Below are 26,688 nucleotides of genomic sequence, written 5' to 3'. Positions count from 1 at the left end.
GCTGGGAAATCTCGTCTTATCTATATGGTGTGTGTCCAGTTGAGAACTCAATTAATGTCAGTCATTGTGTCAAGACCCATCCAGCTCTGCCCCCTATAATGTTGTAGCCTGCTGAGTCTGCAGCTGTCCTCAGAGGATATGGGTTTTGGGTAACTACCATCTCTAATTTACCACCCAGGTATCCCAAGCTTAGCTAAGTGTCCTCTCCTGATTTTAGGAAGAAACGCCAAGTGTGAATCCTCCCAATTCCAGTGTACGAATGGCCACTGCATCCCGCTGCTGTGGAAATGTGATGGGGATGAAGACTGTGCTGACGGCAGTGATGAAATGAACTGTGGTGAGTAAAGAGATTGACAATTTTACTTGTCAATGCATTTTATTGAAAAGTAATATTATCTTAATTTCTACAAATGTATCAAGATTCTGAAAACAAGATCCATTTCTAAGATTTGTTTTGAACCAGAGTCCAAGGATTTTGTACTTCCTGGTCCAGAGAAATATAATGGGATGTTTGACATGGGCCTATCAACATGAGTACAGAATGTCGAGGATAAAGTAGAGTTTCTTTCAAATGACAGGACCTGGTTTACCTTAGATCAAGCAGACATTTGGTATAGGAAGCTAGGAGAAGGGAGAGAAGGACCAGAAGTGGAGATAGAAGACTGCTTCGAACACACTTTCTTTTTTAAATTCTCAAATGGCTCTGATCCCAAAAAAGAAAGCAAACAAGCCATGGACAATATGAAATCCCCTAATATTTCAGGGGCTAATTAACTCCTGCCATAGAAACTACAAGCCAGCACAGATCAAAGATCACATATGAATTCTTTTTCAATTATCTGCCTACAATAGATACTAATTCTAAAGCATTAGGCAGGGTAGAAGACATCTCTTGCAAGAGAATGGGGATATACTATTATACCCGTTGATTGGTGTTTATCAAAAGGTCATTGTGAGAAATGCCTGTGTATGCAATCTGTGTAACCTCATGTCACACCAGAACAGCTGAGAACTACATGTCAAGATGACATTTAGTTACCTTGACTACATGCTGAAGTTTGCTTTACGATCCCTTTATTCTATGTTGTAAAAATCCTGAAACAATGTTGTATGAATGTTGGTGATAATATTGTCATTTGCCTTTTAAAAGATGTTATCTAAAGATGTCCACTGTACAAACAAGAAACAGAAGGAAAATAGAAGCTTACTGTAGATTTCATCAGCTGCTCATCTGTGTGCCATTACCTACTTCTTCACGCACCGTTACTGAAATATTATAGTGTAAACATTGTGGCAGACTGCCCTATGCTTGAGCTCTCAGAATACTGTGGATGTTTTCATGCCAATATGTGGATTAATAGCTCATTTGGAAGCACAGGAAGTCTATTCTATAGACTCAGGGAAGAAACTTCTCTCCAGTTTCAGGACCAACCATAGTTCTCCTATGCAATACTTTCCCATTATTTGCATTCCAACATTAAGATTTTTATCTACTCTATAAGACATTGAGTTCCATGCTATTTCTGGGTTACCTAGGTAATATAATTTCCTCACTAAATATCCCACTAGTAGGACCTCACTCTTGTCAGCTGTTCTCTTGGTGTAAGTAGCAATTCTTCCTCTATTCTAAACTTATATATTTGGCAAAACCCATTGCTTTTTCTTAGAAAGTAATTATTCTCTATGTTTAGGTGTCTTCTTTTACCATCTGACTGATTAAGTGAAAGCTAACCTGGGCCATCCTAGGGGTCATCACTGGCTTTTCCTAAAATAGTATCTGCATGAATAACTTCTAGCCACATGGCAGAAGGGTTGGAAGAGGTAAAGAGGAGGCAGATGTATATACAATCAAGATCACGGAAGGTGGGAACAGTTAAATATATTTTTGGCCAGAATTTGTCTCTGCCTCCCATGTATGAAAATAGAGAAGGAAAGTGGGAGCATTACTCAGGGGGGCACTGAATGCTTATTTTGAGATGTTACTCCCTGGAAGAGAAAAGCTACACAATAACTTAAAACTTATAAAGCTACTTTCTATTTTTTTGGTCCAACCTCTTGATATTGAACTTGGTTACAGTTTCGGCAGGGCTCTTTCAAGCATTTCAACTTGCATATTTTGTCAGCTTAAGCTTGGATCGCACAAGCCATGTGTTTCTGTTGGTTTCAGTTAACTTATTCTGTGTTAGGCTGAGCTGATTAATCAGTATGTGATACCCTAAATCTGTAACGGGTAGTTCTCTTCCCCTGTGGTACATTTAAATTTCTATCCATCTCTCAAGGCCCAGATCAAATAGCTTTTCGTTACCCTTGCAGTCTATGCTCAGAATGGAGAGAAGTCTAGCAATTTTTCTGTCCCTATCTATCTTTTGCTCACTTTGTAGTAAAGCCAATCCTTTTCAGCCCTGTAATAGTTTATACTTCTTAAAATCATGTGGTCTCTTTACAACCATTCCCTACCCCCTCTTTTGCTAATTCTGAGGAATATCACAGGTAGAATTATAGCAACTGGCTCTACAGACCCTGTGACATCTTCTTACATGCTCAGGAGAACAGGGGCCTTCAGTATCACTTAAACGTTCACACTGGGATTTGAATGATTTTAGGAACAGATGTGACTGTAAGAGCTGATGTGACCTTTATTGTTTCTTTGGCTACCTAATTCAAGGAGATTATCCTTATCAGATCATCATAATTCCTCATCTTGAGTTCTAGAAATTGACTATAATCACTATCTCCTGCTTTGTAATACCAGAGGCTAAACCAGAGTGGCCCACAAGTAAAAGACACTCTAAACTCAGAGTTGTACCTGGCTTAAACCCCTGACTTGAAGCAATCTCTTTCAAATTTTCAGCAAATTTCCAGCTTTTAGCTGATTTATCATTACAGAATATGTTAGAGAAAAACGTTTTAAACCATAAATTCAGACAGAAAGTATAGGCACATAGGCAAGGAAGACCGTAGTCCGAGAAAAATGAGCCTAGAACACCCTATGTGGTTACTTTTCAAGACTCTTTTTACTTTCTGACTTCCTCATGGGAGGGCGACCAAGCTGCCTGGTTTGCTTAGGAAAGTCCTGGTTTATGCTTATCCTCCTGGTATAATTAACCGTGTCCCCTTTCTATTGAGATTACCCCAATTTGGACAACCAATTGCATGTACACCCTAATTGTAGGAGAAAAGGCCTGCCCTAGTAAGAGTTAGTAGCAGAACTGATACCTTGTTATAGGCTGTTTTAACTTGTCAGTTATGGGTTCTGGTAGCTTCCTTAGCCACTTCGGTGACTTTGAGCTGGTTGGTGTGAGTCTGTTCCAGATTCTAAACTTTACCTGTCTTACACTTGGGCTTTAGCTTTCTCTATTTCTTAGTGGGTGGGTTCCTCTGCCCCAATAGACCTATAGAGGTGACTATTCAATAATGGGGTTTGGCCTTCTTCTAGCTCTATACTAAACCCATGCGTTGTTAAGATATGCCCCTAGAACAATTATAGTATGATCTAAATCAGGATGGAATGTTTGTCTATTAAACTCATGAAGGACTTGAAGGCATTGGAAGAAAAGCATGAAGAACATGAAACTATTACTTAATCTCAACATTGCAAAAAGGGTTGTAAGGTAGCCTCGAGTTGTAAGGTAATGGGACATCTTTGTCTTCAGTATCCTCCAACTCTCTCAAATGAGCACTTCTCCTCTGGGATCAGCGGAGATTTTTCTAAGGTTCTCCTGGATAGTGGCAGTTGGTGCTTTGGGAGTAAAACATATCAAAATGCAGCGTTTCCCTCAGTGGGAATATAGAATTCTTGGGTAAGCAACTTCAACTTTAACCCTGCAAATAAACTTTTGTAGTGAAGAAGACATGCGCTGCATCTGACTTTGTGTGCAACAATGGCCAGTGTGTCCCCAGCCGATGGCAGTGTGATGGGGATCCTGACTGTGAAGATGGTTCTGATGAAAGCCCGGAACAGTGCTGTGAGTGTGACTTGCTTTGGACTTGAACTTTTCCAAGCTGTTCTGTGTCTCATAGCTCTGAGTATTGTTTAATTCAATACTTGGTGTTAGCTTTGCTTTGACTCCCTTAAAGTGTAGATCAATTGACTCCAAAGTCAGTCAGGTCATTAGCAGTTGATCAGTGTCCTTTAAAGAATATTCTCTCTAGTCTAACAAGACTGACGTTCTCTTGGGTAGCTTCACTATTGAATATTTAAGACTGAAGCCAGCAGATTTCATTAAGAACTCCTTGGCTAGGTGCACAGATTTCAAATGTTTGATAATGATGACTCTGAGCAGATGGTACTCTGGTCCTGGAAGCTAAGTCAAGATGTGAGGGTCCCCCACGGGCCAAGTATAAGCTTTTAAATGCACAGCTTCTCATGTTATGAAAAAAATCTATTACTGAAGGGGTAAAATGACTAGAAGTAGGATGATATAGTGATTTTGAACAAACATGTAACCTAAAGTTGTTAAAACAGGGAGCTTATAGCTTGTTCTTAAATAAAAGAAACTTCATAGCTATACAAATACATATCCGTGTCCTTAGGCTATGTTCAGGAAAAAGGTCTGCTAGATCACAGTAGACGATGGTTTGGGATTATTTGAATGTCAAGGTAAAGAAAATCTCAGAGTTCATTCTGAGGCAGTGGAGACCTGTTGAAGCACTAAAAGTGGAGGACTAACAGGAACAAAGTTTTGGTCTGGAAAATGATTACCAAAAAAAGTCAAGCACGAAGGAAAATAACTGTGTGATATCAAATTTCTAGGCAAGAAGTGAGGAGATTCCTAAGAATATTGGTCCAGGCAGGTGAGCTACCACAGGTCAAGTCAGGTTCCATAAAGATCGCGCCCCAAGTTTTAGTGGAAGATGACCTAGAAAAGTCAAGAAGTGGAGGATATCCCTACTTTGCAAGATGTAAATCTAAGGGAGTTTGTGAAGGATACCTGTAAAGGAATCTAGAAGGAAGTCTCTGTAGGTGTTAGACCGTATGGCCTTTAATGAAGTCAGGATTAGATATCTGGGTGTGCCATTTGACATCCAACAGATAAATAATGGCCAAGGAGCAGGCCAGCCAAAAAACCTAACTATGCCAAGTGAAACAAAAGCCAGGACTGGGCATGCCACGGAACCTTGAAGAAATAACACGGTCAGGGCTCTCAGGTACTGCCAGGTGGCAAAGGTTGGTATGACTTCTAAGCAATGGAGCTGGTGCAGGATATACCCAGGCTTTAACTAGTAAGTCGAATCTCAGCAGTATGCCAGGCCACTGAGTTATAGATGTTACCACCACCAAGCAGCACAAGAGCAACTTTGCACTGATGAGTTTGGAGGCTCTTTTGAGACTGTATATCATCAACAGATATGAGAACATGCCGCATAAATTCAATCAGCTGTGGCGCCCATTCTACTCAGTGTATCCCAGTGTCCTGGAGATGTGATGGTGAAAATGATTGTGACAGTGGAGAAGATGAAGAAAACTGTGGTAAGAAGATCAGTGTTGAGTGGCTTATCCCAAAGGCCCTTTTGCTCAAAGAAGGGTGGGCAGGGGAAGCTAACTTAAGCATGAAGATGCAGTTACATTGACTCGCTTTTCAGTGACTTTACTATCTGCTCAACTACTTGTCCTTCATAACTGCCCTAAAAGTCTGAAAGAAGTTCATGTAGTAATCAACCACTACTTGCTTTGGTGTTTCTTTTAGACAAATAGAAATAAGAAGGTAAGTCTTTTGAGGCACTTAAATTTAGAAATAGCTCAGTGAAGCACCAATCATATGGGCTTTTACCTCTGTTAGGACAATAACTAATGGGCCTTCCTTACTTTGGCTTAATAAAACTAGAAGGGGACCAGGGCCAGCAAACACATTCCTAGGTCTAAACTGGATCTGCTTATTGTAATAAATTAGTTGAGTATCATACAAGCATTTCTTAGCCCCAAAACTAGATTCTGTTTTAACCCTTGCAAAAGTTAAACAGGCACAGAAGTGTTAATTAACATCTTGCTAGCAGATACCCAAGACAACCCTACCCAACTCGTGGTACCTTTGTCTCCTGTCACAGTTTCTACTTGTAAAAGCCAACTGCTTCCTCTCATGCTTCTGTTCCTGGAAAATGTGTAATAAATGCTACATGTTAAAGGTGAGGCCCTGGGAAAATCTCTAGGTTGAACAAACATTGCTTTGCTCTTTCATTGCTATCACGTTTTTTTATAGGGCCTCTAAAAATACAGCTTCCAAGTCTGACAAGCATGGGCCACCTGATGCAGTCATGTACAAGTGGGCTGAGGGCACTTGCAGTTGAAATAACAGTCTTGCGTGTAGAAGTCACCTTCTGAGGGCAATACTACTGCACCTAGTCCAATGAGTTTTGGTGTTTAATTCTAGAATTGAGCTTTATGTATTAGTAAGCCCTGGAGCTGCCAAGTGTTTCCTTCTTAAATCTAGACTTTGCTTCCCAAGAGAGTCAATGGTCTCTACCTTAATTACCACCAAATTGTGACCTTAATTCATTTGGCCAGAATTTTTTTAAATTAATTTGTTTAATTGAAGAAATGATTACATTTTTTTTTTTTTTTTTACCCCATATACCTACTCCCACCCCCGTACCCTGGTAACCACTAGTCTATAGTCCATGTCCATGAGTCTCATTTTGTTTGTCCTGTTCATTTGTTGCTTTTAGGTTTATATCCCACATATAAGTGATGTCATGTGATTTTCAACTTTTTCTGTCTGGCTTATTTCGCTTAGCATGATTACCTCGAGGTCTATCCATGTTATCACAAATGACAGTATTTCATCTTTTTTTATGGCTGAGTAATATTCCATTGTATATATGTACCACAGCCTCTTTATGCAATCATCTATCGTAGGACACTTTGGTTGCTTCCATGAATAATGCTGCTTTGAACATCGGTGTGCAAATATCTTTTTGGATATGGGTTTTCAAATCTTCAGTGTATATACCGAGTACAGGGATTTCTGGATCATATGGTAGATCAATTCTTAGTTTTTTGAGGAACCTCCATACTGTTTTCCATAGTGGCTGTACCAATTTGCAGTCCCACCAGCAGTGTATGAGGGTTCCTTTTTCTCCACATCCTCTCCAAACTTTGTTATTACTTGTCCTGTTGATTATAGCTATTCTAACAGGTGTGAGATGGTATCTCATTGTGGTTTTGATTTGCATTTCCCTAATAGCTAGTGATGTTGAGCTCTTTTTATATATTTGTTGGCCATTTGTATGTCCTCTAGGGAGAAGTGTCTGTTCAGGTACTCTGGCCATTTTTTGATTGGATCTTTTTTGTTGTTGTTGTTATTGAGTTGTATGAGTTCTTTGGATATTTTGGATATTAGGCCCTTATTGGAGGTGTTGCTTGCAAATATATTTTCCCATTCGAATGGCTCTCTTTACCTTGTTGACAGTTTCTTTTGCTGAGCAGAATCTTTTTAGTTTGATGTAGTCCCATTCATTTATTTTTGCTTTTACTTCCCTTGCCTTTGAGGTCAAATTCATAAAATCCTCTTTAAGTCCAAGGTCCTTGCATTTAGTTTCTATGTTTTCTTTTATGCATTTTATTGTTTCAGGTCTTATAGTCAAGCCCTTAATCCATTTTGAGTGAATTCTGGTGTGTGGTGATAGACAATAGTCTAGTTTCATTCTTTTGCAGGTGACTTTCCAGTTTTCCCAGCACCATTAATTGACGAGGCTTTCCTTCCTTCATTGTATGTTTTTGGCTTTTTTGTCGAAAATTATTTGCCCATATAAGTATGGGTTTAATTCTGGACCGTCAGTTGTTCCACTGGTCCATGTGTCTGTTTTGCTGTCAATATCATGCTGTTTTGATTACTGTTGCTTTGTAGTATAATTTGAAGTTGGACAGAGTGATGCCTCCAGCCCCATTCTTTTTTCTCAGGATGGCATTGGCAATTCGGGATCTTTTGTGCTTCCATACAAATCTAATGATTTTTTGTTCCATTTGTTTAAAAAATGCATTTGGCCAGAATTTGAGTCAAAGTACAAACTGCCTACTCTGATTAGCTTATCATCATAAGCATACCTGGCTGCTAGATTGTGATTGTAGCCCTAGAAGTGATTTTCTAAAACATTTACATTTTTAAGACCTGTTATTCCTGATCCTCATTTGAAGGATCAGCAGAGAAGGAAATGTGTATGGTGGTGTAACATAATGGCTTCTTTTTGGTAATAGTGTCATAATGCTTATTATATGTTTGCCTGAATACCTGATGCATGATAGTCTCAGTTAATGATGTGGTCTGGCCTGATAAGCAGTGTATCCATTTAAAGATAACTCAGTCTCTGCCTTCCATAATGAAATTCCTTGTTATAGTTTAAGTTACTGATCACTATCCCTATAAGAGTCAGTTGTGATTCTCATCTCGAATTAATTTCTAGTCTTCAACTCCCTTCTTCGTCCTTTATTTCTGTTCGTATTCCATCTTTTACGTAGTGAGACAATTTCCTAGTATTCCAGGAACTTGGATATAATTCTACTTTAGCTTTTAAGGTAAGCTAGAAAGCTAGGATTCATGATCAAAGATCTGCAGGTTAGATTTTGGGACAAGAGTCATGAAAGGACCAGTCCTGATACCCTTTCAGTGGGGCATCCTCTCTCTCAATAGGCAACATAACGTGTAGCTCTGACGAGTTCACTTGCTCCAGTGGCCGCTGTATCTCCAGGAATTTTGTATGCAATGGCCAGGATGACTGTAATGATGGCAGTGATGAGCTCGACTGTGCCCCACCATCTTGTGGCGCCCATGAGTTCCAGTGCAGCTCCTCCTCCTGCATCCCCATCAGCTGGAAGTGCGACGATGATGCTGACTGCTCAGACCAGTCTGATGAGTCCCTAGAACAGTGTGGCCGCCAGCCAGTGATACATTTCAAGTGCCCAGCCAGTGAAATCCAGTGTGGCTCCGGTGAGTGCATCCACAGGAAGTGGCGATGTGATGGGGATCCTGACTGCAAGGATGGCAGCGATGAGATCAACTGTCGTAAGTAGCTTTCTTGTTAGTATGGCATGTTCGGTTCTCCATGTATCAACTGCGGACAGTTTGGCTGGCTTCATTTCCTGGTGTTCCCTCCCTCTGTAGCTTCTCGAACCTGCCAACCTGACCAATTTGAGTGTGAAGATGGTAGCTGTATCCATGGCAGCAGGCAGTGTAATGGAATCCGAGACTGCGTCGATGGTTCTGACGAAGTCAACTGCAAAAATGGTAAGGGTCTCTCCTTGTGGGTTAGTCAAGGGGCTGCTCCGATCAGATCCACTAATGGAATCTCTTGTCTGTGTTTCTCTTTGTAGTCAATCAGTGCTTGGGCCCTGGGAAATTTCTGTGCAGAAGTGGAGAATGCATAGATGTCAGTAAAGTATGTAACCAGGAGCAGGACTGCAAGGACTGGAGTGATGAGCCCCTGAAAGAATGTCGTAAGTGAAGGGGTTGCTTGAGGACAGAGTCAGGAAGGATAATTAGGCCCAGCATAACTATGCTGTCTGGACCCTGCATAATGTCTGGTTAAACTACTTTTAATGAATGAAGTTCAATTGTTGGACTCGAGAGTGAATTTTTATGACTTAAAAGCCCAAACAATGACAAACTAGATCATAATTTACGTCCTTAAAAATAACTGATTCGTAATAGAGAAACCTGACCAAATACTGCTTAACCAGCTGGTAACTAACTGGCTAAGAAGATTGGGTCTATTATTTCTTCTAGTATGCTCTTAAGATGCATATCTATAAGACATATTTTTAGCTCTTGGAAAAATCATAGGTTTGGCCAGACTAACTAGATAAGTTATTACAGATAGACTAGAATTTAAATGTTAATAGGACAGATATCAGTTTGGAATAAGCTGTCGAGTAACTCTACTTCATTTTTATTTCAGACGTAAATGAATGCTTGGTTAATAATGGTGGATGTTCCCATATCTGCAAGGACCTAGTTATAGGCTATGAATGTGACTGTGCGGCTGGGTTTGAACTGATAGATAGGAAAACCTGTGGAGGTGAGTCGAAGAAGAGAACCTAAGTCCTGGGGCTGATGGGAAAGGACGGTACATCTCTGTAGGTTATCTACAAACAGCAAGACTAATTCTAATTTCCCTCCTAGATATTGATGAATGCCAAAATCCGGGAATCTGCAGTCAAATTTGTATCAACTTAAAAGGCGGTTACAAGTGTGAATGTAGTCGTGGCTATCAAATGGATCTTGCTACTGGCGTGTGCAAGGCAGTAGGTAAATGGACTTGAACTGGTGTAGCTCCGGTACCTTTAAGTGTTTGTGAAAGGTATAGCCAGTTACTACCATAGTCAAAATAATATGAAATTAAAATAGTACTCGAGAGCGATGCTATTAAATTCATAGTGCAATGTCATAGATCAAAGAGCGGATGATTTCCCCAGATTCCTACCTTGGTTAATTCCTTTTGTATATGATACCATGAATATCTACCAGGCTTGCTTACTTTCTGCTTCTAAAACTTGAGTACAATTCAAATAAGTAGCTTATTCATCAGCTGCCCTGTTGTTGAATGCCGTGATCCCAGAACTTCTTAAACAGTGGGAAGCACTTGCCGGTCCCACTGTCCCGGACTCTGGCAAAAGTCATCCTGAGGTGTTCAGCAGTGCCTTCACTTTTTAAGTGCTCCTCTGTTGGGAGGAAGTAACTTAGAAAGACCTTGCCTTCTTACAGCAAAACTAAATAAACTCGACTTCTGTCTTGCAGGCAAAGAGCCAAGTCTGATCTTCACTAATCGAAGAGACATCAGGAAGATTGGCTTAGAGAGGAAAGAATATATCCAACTAGTTGAACAGCTAAGAAACACTGTGGCTCTAGATGCCGACATTGCTGCTCAGAAAGTATTCTGGGCTGATCTAAGCCAAAAGGCCATCTTCAGGTAACTTTAGTTCCACTCTTTGTGTCTTGGCCTAAAAGCCATTGTCACTTGGCCTTTGGGAAGGTTTAGAAGAATTTTTCTTGTCTCTAGCTCCAGTCTAGCATCTAGTTTACTGAGAATAGTAAATCTAAACAATAATTCTTTAACTTTTAAATTACTATCGGTTCCTCATTGGAAACTTAATAGTTGCCTATGAAGTAAAAAATGGCTACAGCTATAAGATTATAGCGGATGACATCTTAATTTCTCCTATTTTCTCCTCTTTCTCTAGAGTTATTTAAGAACTGTTTATAGTTGCTACAAATAGAAATGGTAGTGAAGTTTTTTCTTAATGGGAACTATAGAAACTCAGATGACGGCTACTGAAACAAATAGCTTCACTTAAAAGTGTATTGTTCTTCCATATAGAATACATACCCGCAACTAGATAATCTCCATTATTGTTAATTTAGTTAAATAATTTGAGTGGTGAGCTCTGGTGTTACTAGAGTTCTTTCTGAACAAAGTTGACCATTTTGTAAGCAGAAAGTCCATTTTCCAGGCTCTGATGGTGTCAAACTCTTAAATTTCTTGTGACCTATTCTGTTTCAGTGCCTCAATTGATGATGACAAGGTTGGTAGACATGTTAAAATGATCGACAATGTCTATAATCCTGCAGCCATTGCTGTTGATTGGGTGTACAAGACCATCTACTGGACTGATGCGGCTTCTAAGACTATTTCAGTAGCTACCCTAGATGGAACCAAGAGGAAGTTCCTGTTTAACTCTGACTTGCGAGAGCCTGCCTCCATAGCAGTGGACCCACTGTCTGGGTTTGTACTGTGTTTTTCATCACTTAGCCTTTTAGATGCTGTCTGTGAAGGTCAGGTGCTTTCCTCATGCCTGAAGTAGAACTGAAATACCAAGACTTATCAGCTGCCCATAACAAAGAATTGCCCAGCTCATTATGTCAGTGGTACCATGATTGAGCAACCCAGGGAGGGCCTCATCTATATGATAGGCTCTCCCAGGGCAGTATGACTGCAGGTTGACATTAAGGAAACAACGGTGATTTGATATACACCAATGGTGTATCTGAATGCTTATGGTCCCCGCACTTCTACAAAAGTGACTTTTAATTTTTGCCTGAATGCTTTGTCATGTTAGTTCTGGGTGATCAAACCTAAATATTTGCATGAGTTGTGAGGACTTTGGTAACCACATTACCTCAAGGCTTTCATCTAAACTGCAAGTTGTTTGAAAGTCCAGTTGACATCAACAGACCTCTCTAGAAATATTTCACTGAGAGGTTTCCTAAATTGCCACTAAATAACATTAAAAAGCAGCTTAGGAAGCTAAGGCTGCAATAATCACAATTGACCCCCATGCAGCCTCGCTAGCACACGATCAGCTACTCTTGCTCTAAAACTTGTTATTCATCTTCACTCCTCTAAAAGAATTGACCTCTTATAAATGAAATATATAACGTGTGATTTGGGGCCGAAATTTAAATGTTAGACTTATATAGATTAATACCATTAATGAGCTTGTAGATTCTTAGCGTTCTCTTTTGTTTACCCAGAACATAATTCAGACTGTGAAGTGTTACTATTTGTCTTCATCAATCCCCAGTTTTCTGCTCACTCTTTGAATGTTTGTCTTAAGCCACAACTTTATTCATTCTAAACTGCTGAGGCTTATTTCTGATTTAATTCTTCCCAGCTTTGTTTACTGGTCAGACTGGGGTGAACCAGCTAAAATAGAAAAAGCGGGAATGAATGGATTTGATAGACGGCCGCTGGTGACTATGGAGATCCAATGGCCTAACGGAATTACACTTGGTATGTATGTTTATGTTCTTTCTTTCTTGCCCACAAATTCAACTGTCTTCACAGAGTTTTAACTTACCTCCATAGTTAATTCTGGACTATAGCAGACAACTCTCACAGTTCCTTCTACAGCAGGAGTTTTGGATGTGAATAACTGAGTTATACAAGTGGAATGCTGAATTTAAATTACATATTGCATAATTACTGTCCATTTCAGCCTAATATGTGACACAAACTCAGTGATTCTTGGGTCTTGGGAACTCTCAACCTAAATATTCCTGGCATAAGTGCCTTAGCATGTTCCACATTGCAGGCTTATAACAGTTTTCTTCTGGCTCATCAGGGGAGAATAACAAAGTGCAGCCTCTCTTAAAACTTTCATTATGGAGTGACGTTTCTTCAGTCAATTATGTTAAGAATCTTTGGTGCCCCTATTAATCCCTCCAAATGACTGTGCGTACAGATTCTGCAGGCTGCTTCACATTGTGGGATCCCATTTAGAACCCCTGCTGGAAAAGTAGAATACCAGATTCCTTAGATATATTAAATGGAAACCAGAGCAATACTGACTTACTATATAATGAAATTCTTTTCCTGCCTAGACCTTATAAAGAGTCGTCTCTATTGGCTTGATTCTAAGTTGCACATGTTATCCAGTGTGGACTTGAACGGCCAAGATCGTAGGATAGTGCTAAAATCTCTGGAATTCTTAGCTCATCCTCTTGCACTAACGATATTTGAGGTAAGACGCATGCCTCACATCTAAGTGTATATCTTTGAGTTACTGTAGCACCTTGGGGAGAGAGAACAGGCATGGGGGAAGGGCAAAGGAGCATGACTTGAGAAAATGCTTTCACTTAAAACCTGAGACAAGTTAGATACTGATGCCTTGCCTCACTTTAAGAAATCTGAACTTGCTCGTCTTACAGTTTTACATCCAATGTCCCAGACGGCCTTAAATAGACTTAGTCCATTAAAATCGCCAATAAATAATAATGACCTTAGATAGTGACTTGTGTTAATCGTATGTGTATGTGCTAATTTGGTGGTTCTGTTTTAGGACCGTGTCTACTGGATAGATGGGGAAAATGAAGCAGTCTATGGTGCCAATAAATTCACTGGGTCAGAGCTGGCCACTCTAGTTAACAACCTTAATGATGCCCAAGACATCATTGTCTATCATGAACTTGTACAGCCAACAGGTAACGTGGGGAAGCACAGCCCTTTGTGGCTACTTTAAGGGCAGCAGGATGACACCATACCTACTGGGTATCTCTTTAGCCACTCAACTTGCTCTAAAGTAAAGGGCAGCAGGATGACACCATACCTACTGGGTATCAGTAGCTCTTTAGCCACTCAACTTGCTCTAAAGTGGAACTTTTCCCTCCTGTACCCTACCTCAAACACTTTAAACCTGGTATTTGGTGTATTCTATTTCTGACTTCCTAGTGAAAGAGCTTCAGAACTTCAGTTCTCATCTTCTCTCCCAACACTTCGTGTTCAGTCTTTTATTTCAGTCTTTTCCATATCCCCTTGGCCTTGCTAAAACTACTGCACTAGCCTCTAAAGTAGCCACAAACTTCCCTTCCTTCATCCTCTTACCCCTCATGATACACCTTATATAGGCTTGTGTAGATCCTCAAACACATCTGGTCATATTGCCTCCCACTCAAAATACTTTACTGGTTCTATCTAAATGAAACCCTTAACATCAAACTAAAAAGGTTTTGCACAGTGAAGGAAACCATTGACAAAACTAAGAGACAATCTACTGAATGGGAGAAGATATTTGCAAATGATACATCCAATCAGGGTGCATCTCCAAAATATATAAAGAACTCATACAACTTAACAGCAAAAAGGCAAACATGCCATTTAAAAAATGGGCAAAGGACCTGAATAGACATTTCTCCCAAGATGATATACAGGGAGCCAACAGCCATATGAAAAGATGCTCAACATCACTAATCAGAGAAATGCAAATCAAAACCACAGTGAGATTATCACCTCTCACCTGTCAGAATGGCCATCATCAATAAATCAACAAATAACAAGTGTCAGCGGAATGTAGAGAAAAGGGAACCCTTCTGCACTGTTGGTGGGATTGTAAATTAGTGCAGCCTAATGGAAAACAGTATGGAGAGTCCTCAAAATTTAAAAGTAGAGCTGCTGTACAATCTAGCAATTCTACTTCTAGGTATTTATCTGAAGGAAAAAATAACAGTAATTCAAAAAGATATGTGCAATCCTATGTTCATTGCAGCATTACTAGTAGTTGCTAAGCTGTGGAAGTAACCTAGATGTCCATCAATAGATGAATGGATAAAGAAGATATATACATATAATATAATTAATTATATATTATATAAATGAGATATACATAAATGGGATATATATAAATATTATTCAGCAATACAAAAGAATGAAATCTTTCCATTTCAACAACATGGATAGACCTAGAGGGTATTATGCTGAGTGAAATAAGCTAGACAGAGAAAGATAAATACCATATGATTTCACTTTTATGTGGAATCTAAAAAACAAAAACAAAATAAGGGAATGATCAAAACAGAAACAGACCCATAGATGTAGAAAACAAGTTGAGGGTTGCCAAAAAGGAAGGGTGGAGGATGAGAATAATTTTTTTTGTCTATTACATGACAAGTATAGTTTCAGGCCCTGGAGACATAAGATTGAAAAAGACTGAGCTTTAGAACCCATAGGACAGAATGCTCACACTTAGTTTCTTAAAGGACCTTGAAACACATTCATTAAAAAAAAAAAAAAAAAAAAAAGACAAGAACATAGGAGTAAATTTTCATGGCTTTGGGTTAAACAATAGTTTCTAATATATGACACCAAAAGCACAAGTGGCAGAATAAATAAATTGAACTTCACCAGAATTTTACAACTTTTTTTGATTCAAAATATATGATCAAAAAAGTGAAAAAAAAACACCCCAAAATGGGAGAAAATATTTGTATATCATAAAGCCGATGAGTCTATTATCCAGAATATATAAAGGACTCTTACTACTCAAAAACAAAAAAGCAAATATTCCAATTAAAAATGGGTAAATGATTCGAATAGACATTTCTCCAAGGAAGCTGTACATGTCCAATAAGTACATGAAAAGATGCTCAAAACACTTGGTCACTAGGGAAATACAATGACTAAGCCACAATGAGATACACGTCATAAATTTTAAAGACACATTGCTAAAGGAAAGAAGAGAGTTTGAAAAGACCATATGCTATGTAACAGCATTTATATGACACTCTGAAAAAGGGAAAACTATAGAGATATGAAATAGATTGGTGGCTAAAAAGGCTTGAGAGAGGAAGGTTGAACAGGTGAAGGGGAACTGGGGAGAGGGAATGGTATATGTGTATAAATAAATAAGTAAAACCCTTAAATTTCCCTAGAGCTCATTCCTTCCACTTTGTGGGAACAAGGCAAGACAAAGCCAGGAGACCATGCTTATCTCCTTCCTCTGAGCCTTCATCATAAGCTCTGGATGAATAATGACCACTCCTGGTCACTCACCTCATTTCTCTACCTGCTCCCTCACCACCCATCTGTTTAAGGCATAACTTTTATTCTGCTTCCAAGAAATTTCTTTGGATCTGTGGTGTTCTGAGAGCATGCTGCCTGTACCCTTATATTTATTCTTCGTTAATATTGGTTTAACTTGAAGGTTTGACAGAGTAGACAATTTTAAGTTCCTTGAGAACAAAGACTCATGTTTTCTTAATCTAAAACAGGGGTTTTTTGGTTTTGTTTTGTTTTTTTTAGCTTACTTTTTTTTAAATTCTTTAATGCTACCACATATTTGACCCCCTTTACCCTATTTACCTCCTTCCTCCCTCCTACCCTCTGATAACCACTAGTCTATTTTTAATGTCCATGAGTCCGTTTGTTCTGTTCTAAAACAGGGTTTTATGTATATAGCAGACACTGGTATATCTATTCTAAAGCACTTTGTTTCTGACCAGGTAAAAACTGGTGTGAAGAAGACATGGAGAATGGAGGATGTGAATACTTATGCCTGCCAGCACCACAGATTAACGATCACTCTCCAAAATACACTTGTTCCTGTCCCAATGGGTACAATCTAGAGAAAAATGGTCGTGAGTGCCAAAGTAAGGCTTTTTATGTTTCATCCTCAAGCAAGACATACAACAGGCAACAGAATAAGACACTAGCTATAAAAATTAGCCTGGATTTTAGAATTTTAACTAACTCTGAGATTTGAGAACATACCTGCTATTGTTGCATGCCAGGTGTTCATGTCGTTACTTCATAATTGACTTTTAACTCATTTCAACATGAGATGAGTCTACAGATGACACTTTTGTCAAAGTGTCAGTGTGCCTCGTACTGATTTGTACCAGCTAGTCCCATAACAGCACTGAGCTAGCCAACTTGCAGATAATTAAACAGTCTTAGCATTTTCCTGCAACAAGATAGGTTTGTAATTATGCTTTAAAAGGGCCATGGCCCCAATGGGTGACATTATCTTAAACTCATGCTTAAATCAAACTTGCATTTTAGTCTTCTGTTCTTACCTTTCATGTTGTGAGCAAGGAACTCATATTGTGAGGTTTTTATTAGCTTAATACTGAATCCCTGCGGGGACTAGCTCAAATTACTGAGAAAGCAGTTGCATGATAACCTGGCAATAAGATTGGTATGCCTGGTGATCTGTTTTTGAGAGCATTTCTTATAACTTTTGGAGCCTAGGACATTTCTTAGAGGGGGTCATTAAGTGTGGCTGTGCATCTTTTTGAATTCTCAATTTTCAAATGCTGAATCTCCTGCCCAAAGTCTCCAATATCTCTGGTCTTGCCTGAAGTCTGATGTTTCTCCCAGTCTTGACACATTCACTGTGCAACTTAGTTCAGCAGTGGTTTGTCTATTTTCCATGGTGTTAAAATAACCTATCGCATGGCTTGTCTGGACTAAACAGCCAGCCTCTCTGGAACCTTGGCATTAACCAGGTTCTTGGTTTTTATAATTCAGGTACTGCAACTACTGTGACTTACAGTGAGACAAAAGATACCAAGACAACAGAAATTTCATCAACTAGTGGACTAGTTCCTGGAGGTATTGGGTTCAGTACTGCAAACTGTTAATCTCAACTAACAGCCACACTCTTTGTATCTATTGCTTAAATAATTAATGCAGCCTTTAACTACTAGTTCTGCCCCTACTGGTAACCTACATTTCAACTTCAACGACCTAGAACCTGAAAACCTTAGCCTGACCTGACTTATCGAGGTTTCTGTTAGAGAAATGGTAGTGAAATGGCCATAACAGCGTGACTCTAAAATACTTCTAGACCAGGTGTCCTGCTATGACTGTAGCAGATCCTGAACATCAGTGATAAATACAAGGGCATGAGGCTCTCCACCGGATGGGTACACAGAATTCCAAGTCCAAATTGAGATCCTTCTAAACTAATTCCTTTTATTCTCCTGTAGGGATCAATGTGACCACAGCAATATCAGAAGTCAGTGTTCCTCCAAAAGGGACTTCTGCTGCCTGGGCCACCCTTCCCCTCTGTAAGTAGATTTCCTACATATCTGGCTCCAATGAACTTCTTAGATACCAGATGAGCATTTATAGTTAATCTCGAGATATCCCTCCCATGGCCCCTTGTGCTGTCATAGTGCTCGTGACGCTGAATTATATTCGCTCCCTCCCCAACACGGCACACCGAACTGAGAGTCCATATGTTTCTCTTCAGTGGTATCCTTCACACAGTGACTGGCAGTGATGAATGTTCAACAACTACACGAAAGGTGGTTGTTGCTTTCTGCTTCAGAGTTGTTAGTTTGGCTTATCCCCTTTCACTATAAGTCCCTTTAAGTAAAGAACACTGTTCTATTCCCCTTTGCAATCTATATAATTCTACGAAGCTTAAGTGCCTTCCTGAGAAGGTATAAGACTTATAGAGAATAAATTAAAAATAGTTAATTTTCAAACCTGGAGAGAACCTCTAAAGCTACTATTGGGTATGTGAATTCTAAGGCTTTATGATATAATGGCCTCTTCATCCTAAATTACTAGATTCCAGGCTTAGCAAATGCCCAAGGGCGACCACTTGAAGAGCTCTCCAGAAGCTTCTGCAGTTTTAATTCAGTCAGCCTGGGGAGGGGCCAGAACTATACACTTGCCCAGATGGATATGTGGGGTTCAGCACCGGACTATAGAATAACATTTAACCACTGGTCTTAACTCGCTTCCAGCTCCTTATCCCAGCTTCATAAAACTTACATGAATGTCAGTAATCATGGACTCATGAATATGATCTCTTTTCTGTGTTTTGAGACTAGACCTTGCTTAGTTACCTTCAAACTTTTTTCAGTGCTCTTAGCAATGGCAACAGTAGGTGGCTACTTGATGTGGCGGAACTGGCAACACAAGAACATGAAAAGCATGAACTTTGACAACCCTGTGTACTTGAAGACCACCGAAGAGGACTTGTCAATAGACATTGGTAGACACAGTGCTTCTGTTGGACACACGTACCCAGCAGTAAGTCAGATTTGTGTCTTTACACACCATGGCTTGCAGTAAGAGTATATGAAAAGGAGACCACTAATTCAAGAGCCATTAGGATCATGGAGCCACCAAATACTTTGTCTGCTACCTGGAGATTAGACAGTCTAGCCTGTTAGAATACAAGTCAGTCAGGTGATAAGCATCTGCCCCATACAGAAAGAATGACAAGTAAGTCAACTTAAGGTCATCACTATTTGAAGTATTTTTGGTTATAGAAATTATATGTAAATATTTGAATGAACCAAGTAGCTCTTTTTTGAACTGTTAAATCGGTTTCCTGCTGGATGCTTAAAAGTAAATTAGCACATCCTATATAGGGGAATTGGCTTAACGTCAGTGTATTGCATAAGATTCTTTGGTCCAAATTTACCAAATGCTTGAAAGTGTCCTATCCCACCTAGTATAACTAACTTTTCTGTCAGTGGTAGGGTCAGTCACTTGTTCTTCAGTTGAAACCCAACTGGAATATTTGGCCTTCACTTAGAGAACAGTCTGAACTAAACATGTACTGAGCAGTCCCTCTCAAGCACTCTGGTGAAACAAAGAATGGTGGCCCATCTATGACAAACATGAGTCTTCACATTTTTCTCTAGAACTTAAGACCATTAAGTAGAACAGGCAGGATTGATCCACACTGTTTCCTCTCCCTTCCAAGCAAATACAGTTGAATTCAAGTTAAAATGCCTTAGTGACACAACTAATGTGACTTCATGAAGAATCTGTTTTGGAACTGACTTCCCCTCTTCTATGCATCTTTGATCTCTGAATGACTGACTCGAAAGCAAGGTCTCTTTTAGAGATGAGTTGCTTCAGTGAGTGATCGCCAAGCTCACTCCATACCTTTTCTTTTCCACAGATATCAGTCGTAAGCACAGATGATGATCTAGCTTGACTTCTGAGACAAATCTCGACCTTTGAGTCTAAACCAATAATATCCGTTTGGAATGGTAACCGAGCCAGGAGCTGAAGTCTCTTCCTCCAGCCTGGAAGAACATCAAGATATCTTTGTGTGGATCAAGCTTGTATACTTGACCATTTTTATATGACTTTCATAAATATTCCTGTCTACATTCTACTTCAGCTTTGGATGTGGTTACCAAGTATCTGTAACCCTTAAATTTCTAGACAGTATTGCCACCTCTGGCCAAATATGCACTTTCCCTAGAAAGCCATATTCCAGCAATTAAACTTGTGCTATAGTGTATACCACCTGTACATACATTGTATAGGCCATCTGTAAATATCCCAGAGAACAATCACTATTCTTAAGCACTTTGAAAATATTTCTATGTAAATTATTGTAAACTTTTTCAATGGTTGGGACAATGGCAATAGGATAAAACGGGTTACTAAGATGAAATTGCCAAAAAATTTGTAAACTAATTTTGTACGTACGAATGAAATCTTTGACCTCAATGGAGGTTTGCAAAGACTGAGTGTTCAAACTACTGTACTTTTTTTTCAAGTGCTAAAAATTAAACCAAGCAGCTTAACCATGGTTTGTGCCTATTCCTCTACGAAAAACTATAAACAGCTTAAGTTGTATGTTCTAACTAAATATGGATCTTGATGTTGTACAACTAAGGCTATAATTTGGCTTATAGCCAAGCATTAAAAGGACAAGGTACCACTTCATATTTGCTCCCCAAATATTTATTTTGTAAAAGAAGCTAGGTTAACCTGTACTTAGAATTCTTCTTGCTTAGAGGAAAGTTTCTTCTCTCAATTTGTTTTCCTGATCTAGAAACATAGGTTGAAATTTCTATTAATTCTGCTTCTTCATATTGAAGTCTCAGTTTTTCATGTTCTATCATTATATGTAGTTTGAGGACAAGTGCCTTCTAAGGCATGGAAAGGCCTTTCTTTTACAAGTCTGGACAGTACCATGAAGAGAGCTGGAGAAGATAAAAAATAGTTCCATTCTTGAACAATCTAAAGCAGTGGTTCTCAGTGGAGTTAAGGTTAACATCTGCATTGCCTGGGAACTTGTTAAAAATGCAAATTCTCAGGCCCCGACCCAGACCTGCTGAATCAGAGACTCTGGGGGTGGGGCCCGAGAAAGTATGTTCGTTCTCACAAGCCATTCAAGTGATTCTGATGTAAACTTGAGTTTGAAAACCACCGTTCTAATGTGACTTCATGAAGAATCTATAATATCTCCTAATTCTTCAGTCTGGCTGGCATAGGATGGATTCCTTCTATGGACAATTTCTGAAACATTTAGTATGAAGAGCAGATAAGGAATCTGGGTGGAAGAAAAAGTAGCACAGGGCTTTAGTAAGTTTTCCATCAGATTAGCCATGACTTCTTTTCTCTAAAAGCTCAGAATGCCAGCAAGCAAGGGAAGATATAAGACTTGAAGCCCTGGGAAGATGCTCCAAGTCCAAATTGAGGTGAGGAGTCAACTGCAGAGGTGTAGCAGTTTCTCTGGGAGATGAAATGACCAATGCAGTAGCAAAAAGATGAAGAGAAAATGTGTTGAGTAGTTAAATGGATCAGTGGATGACTCCTATTCCACTTGCCTATGGAATATAAATAAGACAGTTGACATCTTGCCTGTGGCCTTAGACAAAGAGATCACTAGTCCTAAATGAAGCAGTTGCTTCTGTCATCTTGTTTAATAGACACTCTTTTCATTTTGCTCAAATGGATGAAATTTAAAGGATAGGTGTTGACATTTTTTTGTGGGAGGTATAGAGGTCAACCATATAGAAGGAGAAGGCTGTGGCCATGAAGGCAGGACTCTGCTGTTCACCTCTTGCTTCCTCTTCAAATGGTCCTTACAGTAAGCAAGATGTGGCCTGCTAACGTGAGGTGTTTGAAGTGCCTATTTGATTAATAGGTTAGCATTCATCATTTTTCAACTCTGAGGGCCATTTGGTTGACTGGTACTTTGACCCTGCTGTGATACAAAACCCACTGATTAATTTTTTTAATTGAAGCAATACGAAATTCTCTCCTAGGAAACTTAAAGATACCAGTGTCTTCCCTCATTACAAGCATTATATAGTATTAGTCAACTATAAGCCTCAACTATAAGGCTCTTATCATTTGTAAGAAAAAAAATCAAGCATTATTTTCCATTATCTTCTCTTAGATTCCAGCTCTTAGTGTGTTCCTTCAGGCTCTAGGTCCCAATTTCTAACCTTCAAAGAGTCTAAAGCATCTCATTCTTTTACCTTGCCTCCCCAGTAAGTACCCAAGGACAGAAACTCTAACTTAAGAGGAACAAACTCTTTTGAAGAAATAAAGTAACTACTGAAATAAGAATAGTTATGTGGCCAGTCAATTCAGCATTAATAAGTAATGCATGAGGGACTAGAGCCTTGGGTTTCAGTATCTAAATAAGAACTATAAGAATCCTATGTGAAACATACTGCATAAGTTGGCTGTGTCTCTAGAGTTTACTGTAGGAGACAAGAATTAAGAGGTAAAATATGAAGCTTATCAAACACTAAAGGAAGATGCTTCGAGTTAAATCAGCCTGTCTCACAAAGTCACTAAAAGTGGGTCCTCCAGAGATTTTAGGAATTGCTACTAAGACTGATGATAGTTGAATAAACATTTGTGGCCCCTGTAAAGAAATCCAGCCAAGTCTCAAGTCCAGATTTTTAAGTGGCTTTTGCAAGCTATCAATTTGGCAAGAAAGAGTGCCAGTTGTTCAGCCGCCTCCCTTAAAACATTCTTATAGCTATCTTAAAGCTTTGGTATCATTTCCAAGCCCTAGATATTCTATTCTTGATGAACACAAAGCAAAAAATTAAAAACAAAAATGAGGCTTCCATTTTGGCATTTGTTTCTATTCCTCATATATTTAGAAATCAGATGACCCTTCTCAAAAATGAGAAGACAGGCTTTCAATAGCAAAAGGCATTTAAAGGACTACCTCTTCAGTTAACATTTAGAAATGGGAGACTTAACTAAAGTCTATAAGTCTATTTTTTAATTATTTTCACCTCTCACCAAAAGATGCTGGGGGTGTAATCCTGGAATAATTTCCTAGAATTCTTACCTAGTGAAGCAGTTTATTATTTTGAACCCAAATGGAAGCTAGAATCCTTGCTTTTAATGGTGGGGAAACTCGCAAAAACAAACAAACAAACAAACAAAAAACATATACAAGTTTGCTATATAATTTAGGTTCAAGAATGAAGAATATAACCTGCTCATTTTGATCACTGAATTTGAGCCCTTCAATTTCATAGCCAAGTGTTCAGCCTGACTCTCTGGGAAAACTGAAAATGGTATGTCCCTGTTTCAGCCATAGCATGGACCTAAACTATACAAGTTCAGGAATATGTAAAAGTAGAAAAAGTCTTCAAAGGTATCTTGTTTCCAGATATAGGAGGGATGAATATAAAGATTAAACAATGGCTTATTTCTTTGGACTTGTTTCTCTGAAATCAAGCATGGAAGCTTCCCAGCTCAACATGGCTTCATGTGAAGAGTCATCAGCATTCTCTATACAATCCTTATTCCTGTGTACTTTCACACATGAAAAGCTGAATATAAGTTAGAAACGAGGTCTTATATGTGAAATTTGGGAGTCCATAGATAAGCTACTAAGAAATAGATTTCAGTAATGTTCCATCTGTCTATCATGTCTCCTGGATCTGTTTAGCATTCAGAGAAACAGAACAAAGTGGGACCACTGACTGCCAGTCCCCCTATAAATCTCTTTCTACCCATGCTCACCGAGGTAGGAGTAAGACAGCCTGAGGTTAGGGGGTGGGGGCTCTTCAGGTGACCCTGTGACACATCATAAAGTTTTTTCCTTCACTGTGCTTAAGGGAAAAGTCATCTAGATTGGCAGCAACGAAGGTAACAGCACTAACTTCTGCATCAGTCTTGCGTGTGGTATTGTGGGCAAGTTACTAATCTCCTCTCTAAATGGAGATGATGAGGAATGTCTCCTGTGACACAATAAGGATTAAGTGAGGACGCATGAGAAGCTCTCAGCACAGCGTCTGGCATTTAGTAGGTGCAAAGCAAATGTCACTGCTAAATATCACTCTCAATGATATGCCTCTCTTTGTATTTATTGTGGCACAGTCTAGAAACTTATAAGTGACTTTACCAGTGAGACACAGGTAACTTGACTCATTACTGAGGGTAACATGCATTAGACTTGGCCCAACTGTTTTCCACAACACCTGTCTAAAATTCAAGTAGCGGTATAACCTTTATACAGTCAAAAAGTCTTGAAAGGTTGCACGGTTTAAACCCCAGAAACTTAGCTGTTATGGTCCTGCCTCAGCAGTTTGATTGTACTGCCAAAGACATGGAAACAAATATTTGGGGGCCTGCACTGTCTGAATGGCAGCTAATGCATTTGAATCTCCCTTAACTTCTTACCATATGTTTAATAATGTGAAAAATAAATGCTCTCGTTATTTTATTTGATTTTCAGAACAACCTGAATAGGTAAGTATTATCTCCAATGTGAAAACTGAGGCTACAAATAACCTGTGACTCCAAACTCAATGTGCATACTGCCATCTCCTCTCAGAAAAGGAGGTGTACTGTGTAAAGGTTAAGTTGGATGTCATGTTTTCTATTTGCTGAGTCCCCTTTACTGCTAACCTTAGGATGCTTCAGCGGTTCCTTAGGTGTCTCAGTGCCCATAATGACTGGCTTCCAATATGGCAGTGTGCTAGAAGTACAAGGCTAGCATTACTACGTCAGGTTAGCAAATAACTGTTGGTTATGTGTTATGCTTAAAAGATGCCAGAAGTTCCAGAATTTTTTTCCTTTGCCATCTATGTGAAGCAGAAATAGATTATTGGATTGCAAAGTAGAAAATAGAGGTTCCCTAAAGGAATCTGTTGACATGCAACATCATTCCTGCACATAAAGATATTGGGGAAAACAAGCTATAATACAACAAATCTTAAATTTTAAGGCTCTCCTAAAGAGAGATTTGCCCAAGAAGACAGGAAGAACTGTGACTTGTTTCAGCTGAGTGATGATGCTATAACTTCAGGACCGGATTTTAGATATTCTGGAATCTACCCCCTGAGACCTGGGTATTTCTCAATTTACACACAGGCACAGGGAGTAAAAAAATCTTTGAACACAATGACTGGCTTTGAAAAAACTATCCTGCCCTTTTTAAAAAGTCACTTGAAACCAGAATGTGATTAAAGATTACGTAATGTCTCTGGAGTCCAGAGCGTGCAACCAAGCTATCACGCTCAGCATCTTCAGAACTCTAGAGGCACTTGTTGGAATGTATCCAGTCCTGTTGATTTATAAACATTTTTCTTTTATTAATGAACTGTACATTTAATTTAAATAAAAGTTTATTTTTGAGATAATTGTTGTGAGCTTTTCCTTTTCTTAGAGAACTTTTAAAAAATCTTTTACTCAAATCTTTCTCCTTTTCTCCCTTCTGAATCACTGAAGATGGCTCAGTCACCCTTTTCTGGAAAAGGACTAGGGCCACACAGATCTGGACTCATCAAGCTGACAGAAGGAGAGATGTCCCAATTCTCGCCATACTTAGAAGGAAAGTTAGTGCCTCACCATGGGCAGCCACTGTGTCACCCTCTCAAACTCTCCCTTTCCACTCCTCCCACGAAAGGAATGAAGATCAAGGCTACAATTACTAAGGAATGTGAGTCCAGAGCTTCCTCCCTGTGGGTGATGGAGAATAGGAGAATATGAGGATGCCCCAAGGTGGCAGGACAAGATGGGCCTTCACAAGCAAGTAAAATCATTTTGATACCTTCCCTTCATCAGTGGTCTGTGTTGAAATTCACTTACAATAAGGCTACATTTTTGTGACCCTTAAAGATATTCCAGCTGAAGCTTTCCCCAAGAAATGGCCCCCCAATTGTCTGAATTATATTGGGTGCTAAATCTTGAAATTGACTCAGGGAATGCAAAATAAAGTGGGAGGAAAATAAGTAAATTAAAGAAAAAAGAAACTATAAAAAAAAAAAAACCTTTTAAAGCTCAACTGTGAGTTCTTAATGAATTTAAGGATTCACTTAATGAGTGAAATGCCTCACGAATACCAGCTTTGCAGTGAATGTAAGTTTGGATGTTTTCTCCATCACTTAACTAGCCGTGGCCACAGGTAAGTTACTTATCATCCAACTCTGCCCTCCTTTGAAAATCATAACACCTACGCATATAGGGTTCTCATGAGAGAGGCAACACATATGAGTGCTTTACTCAAATGATACTTACTAGTTCCCTCACTAGTACCCCAAAAAAATCATGATTAATTTTTTTAGGAGTTAAAATTCTTTATTTGTGCTCCTTTGGAGATCTGGGGCACAAATAAATCCCTTCTGCAAATGTTTCTTCTTAGATCTCCCTCGAAATGCTAGCACTTGGTGATTTTTTTTTTTTTTTTTTTTTACTCCAAGAAATCAAGATTAATCATCTTGCACCTTTAAGCTTTGC

The 26,688-nt window shown here is 39.1% G+C and overlaps 1 protein-coding gene across 2 annotated transcripts in view; it reads left to right on the top strand.

Annotated features, from left to right (window-relative positions):
* VLDLR (very low density lipoprotein receptor) overlaps window positions 1-20,768 on the top strand; it is a 32,285-nt gene extending 11,517 nt beyond the window's left edge. Inside the window, exons 2-19 of one of the 2 annotated variants that reach the window (XM_006918391.1) lie at window positions 218-337; window positions 3,843-3,965; window positions 5,348-5,470; window positions 8,625-8,996; window positions 9,096-9,218; window positions 9,305-9,427; window positions 9,889-10,008; window positions 10,113-10,238; window positions 10,728-10,899; window positions 11,491-11,712; window positions 12,602-12,720; window positions 13,311-13,450; window positions 13,769-13,910; window positions 16,704-16,850; window positions 17,731-17,814; window positions 18,192-18,272; window positions 19,079-19,248; window positions 20,132-20,768. In XM_006918391.1, the coding sequence (XP_006918453.1) occupies window positions 218-337; window positions 3,843-3,965; window positions 5,348-5,470; window positions 8,625-8,996; window positions 9,096-9,218; window positions 9,305-9,427; window positions 9,889-10,008; window positions 10,113-10,238; window positions 10,728-10,899; window positions 11,491-11,712; window positions 12,602-12,720; window positions 13,311-13,450; window positions 13,769-13,910; window positions 16,704-16,850; window positions 17,731-17,814; window positions 18,192-18,272; window positions 19,079-19,248; window positions 20,132-20,167 (2,543 nt within the window). In that variant the 3' untranslated portion in view covers window positions 20,168-20,768. The remainder of the gene's footprint in view (window positions 1-217; window positions 338-3,842; window positions 3,966-5,347; window positions 5,471-8,624; window positions 8,997-9,095; window positions 9,219-9,304; window positions 9,428-9,888; window positions 10,009-10,112; window positions 10,239-10,727; window positions 10,900-11,490; window positions 11,713-12,601; window positions 12,721-13,310; window positions 13,451-13,768; window positions 13,911-16,703; window positions 16,851-17,730; window positions 17,815-18,191; window positions 18,273-19,078; window positions 19,249-20,131) is intronic. The other variant, XM_006918392.3, reaches the window with a different exon arrangement.
* Window positions 20,769-26,688: the final 5,920 nt, after the last annotated feature.

The sequence above is a fragment of the Pteropus alecto genome, unplaced genomic scaffold (genome assembly GCF_000325575.1).
Source record: "Pteropus alecto unplaced genomic scaffold, ASM32557v1 scaffold95, whole genome shotgun sequence".
Lineage (NCBI taxonomy): Eukaryota > Metazoa > Chordata > Mammalia > Chiroptera > Pteropodidae > Pteropus > Pteropus alecto.
The sequence above is the reverse complement of the archived record's forward strand: the minus strand, read 5'-3'. Positions and strand labels throughout refer to the sequence as shown.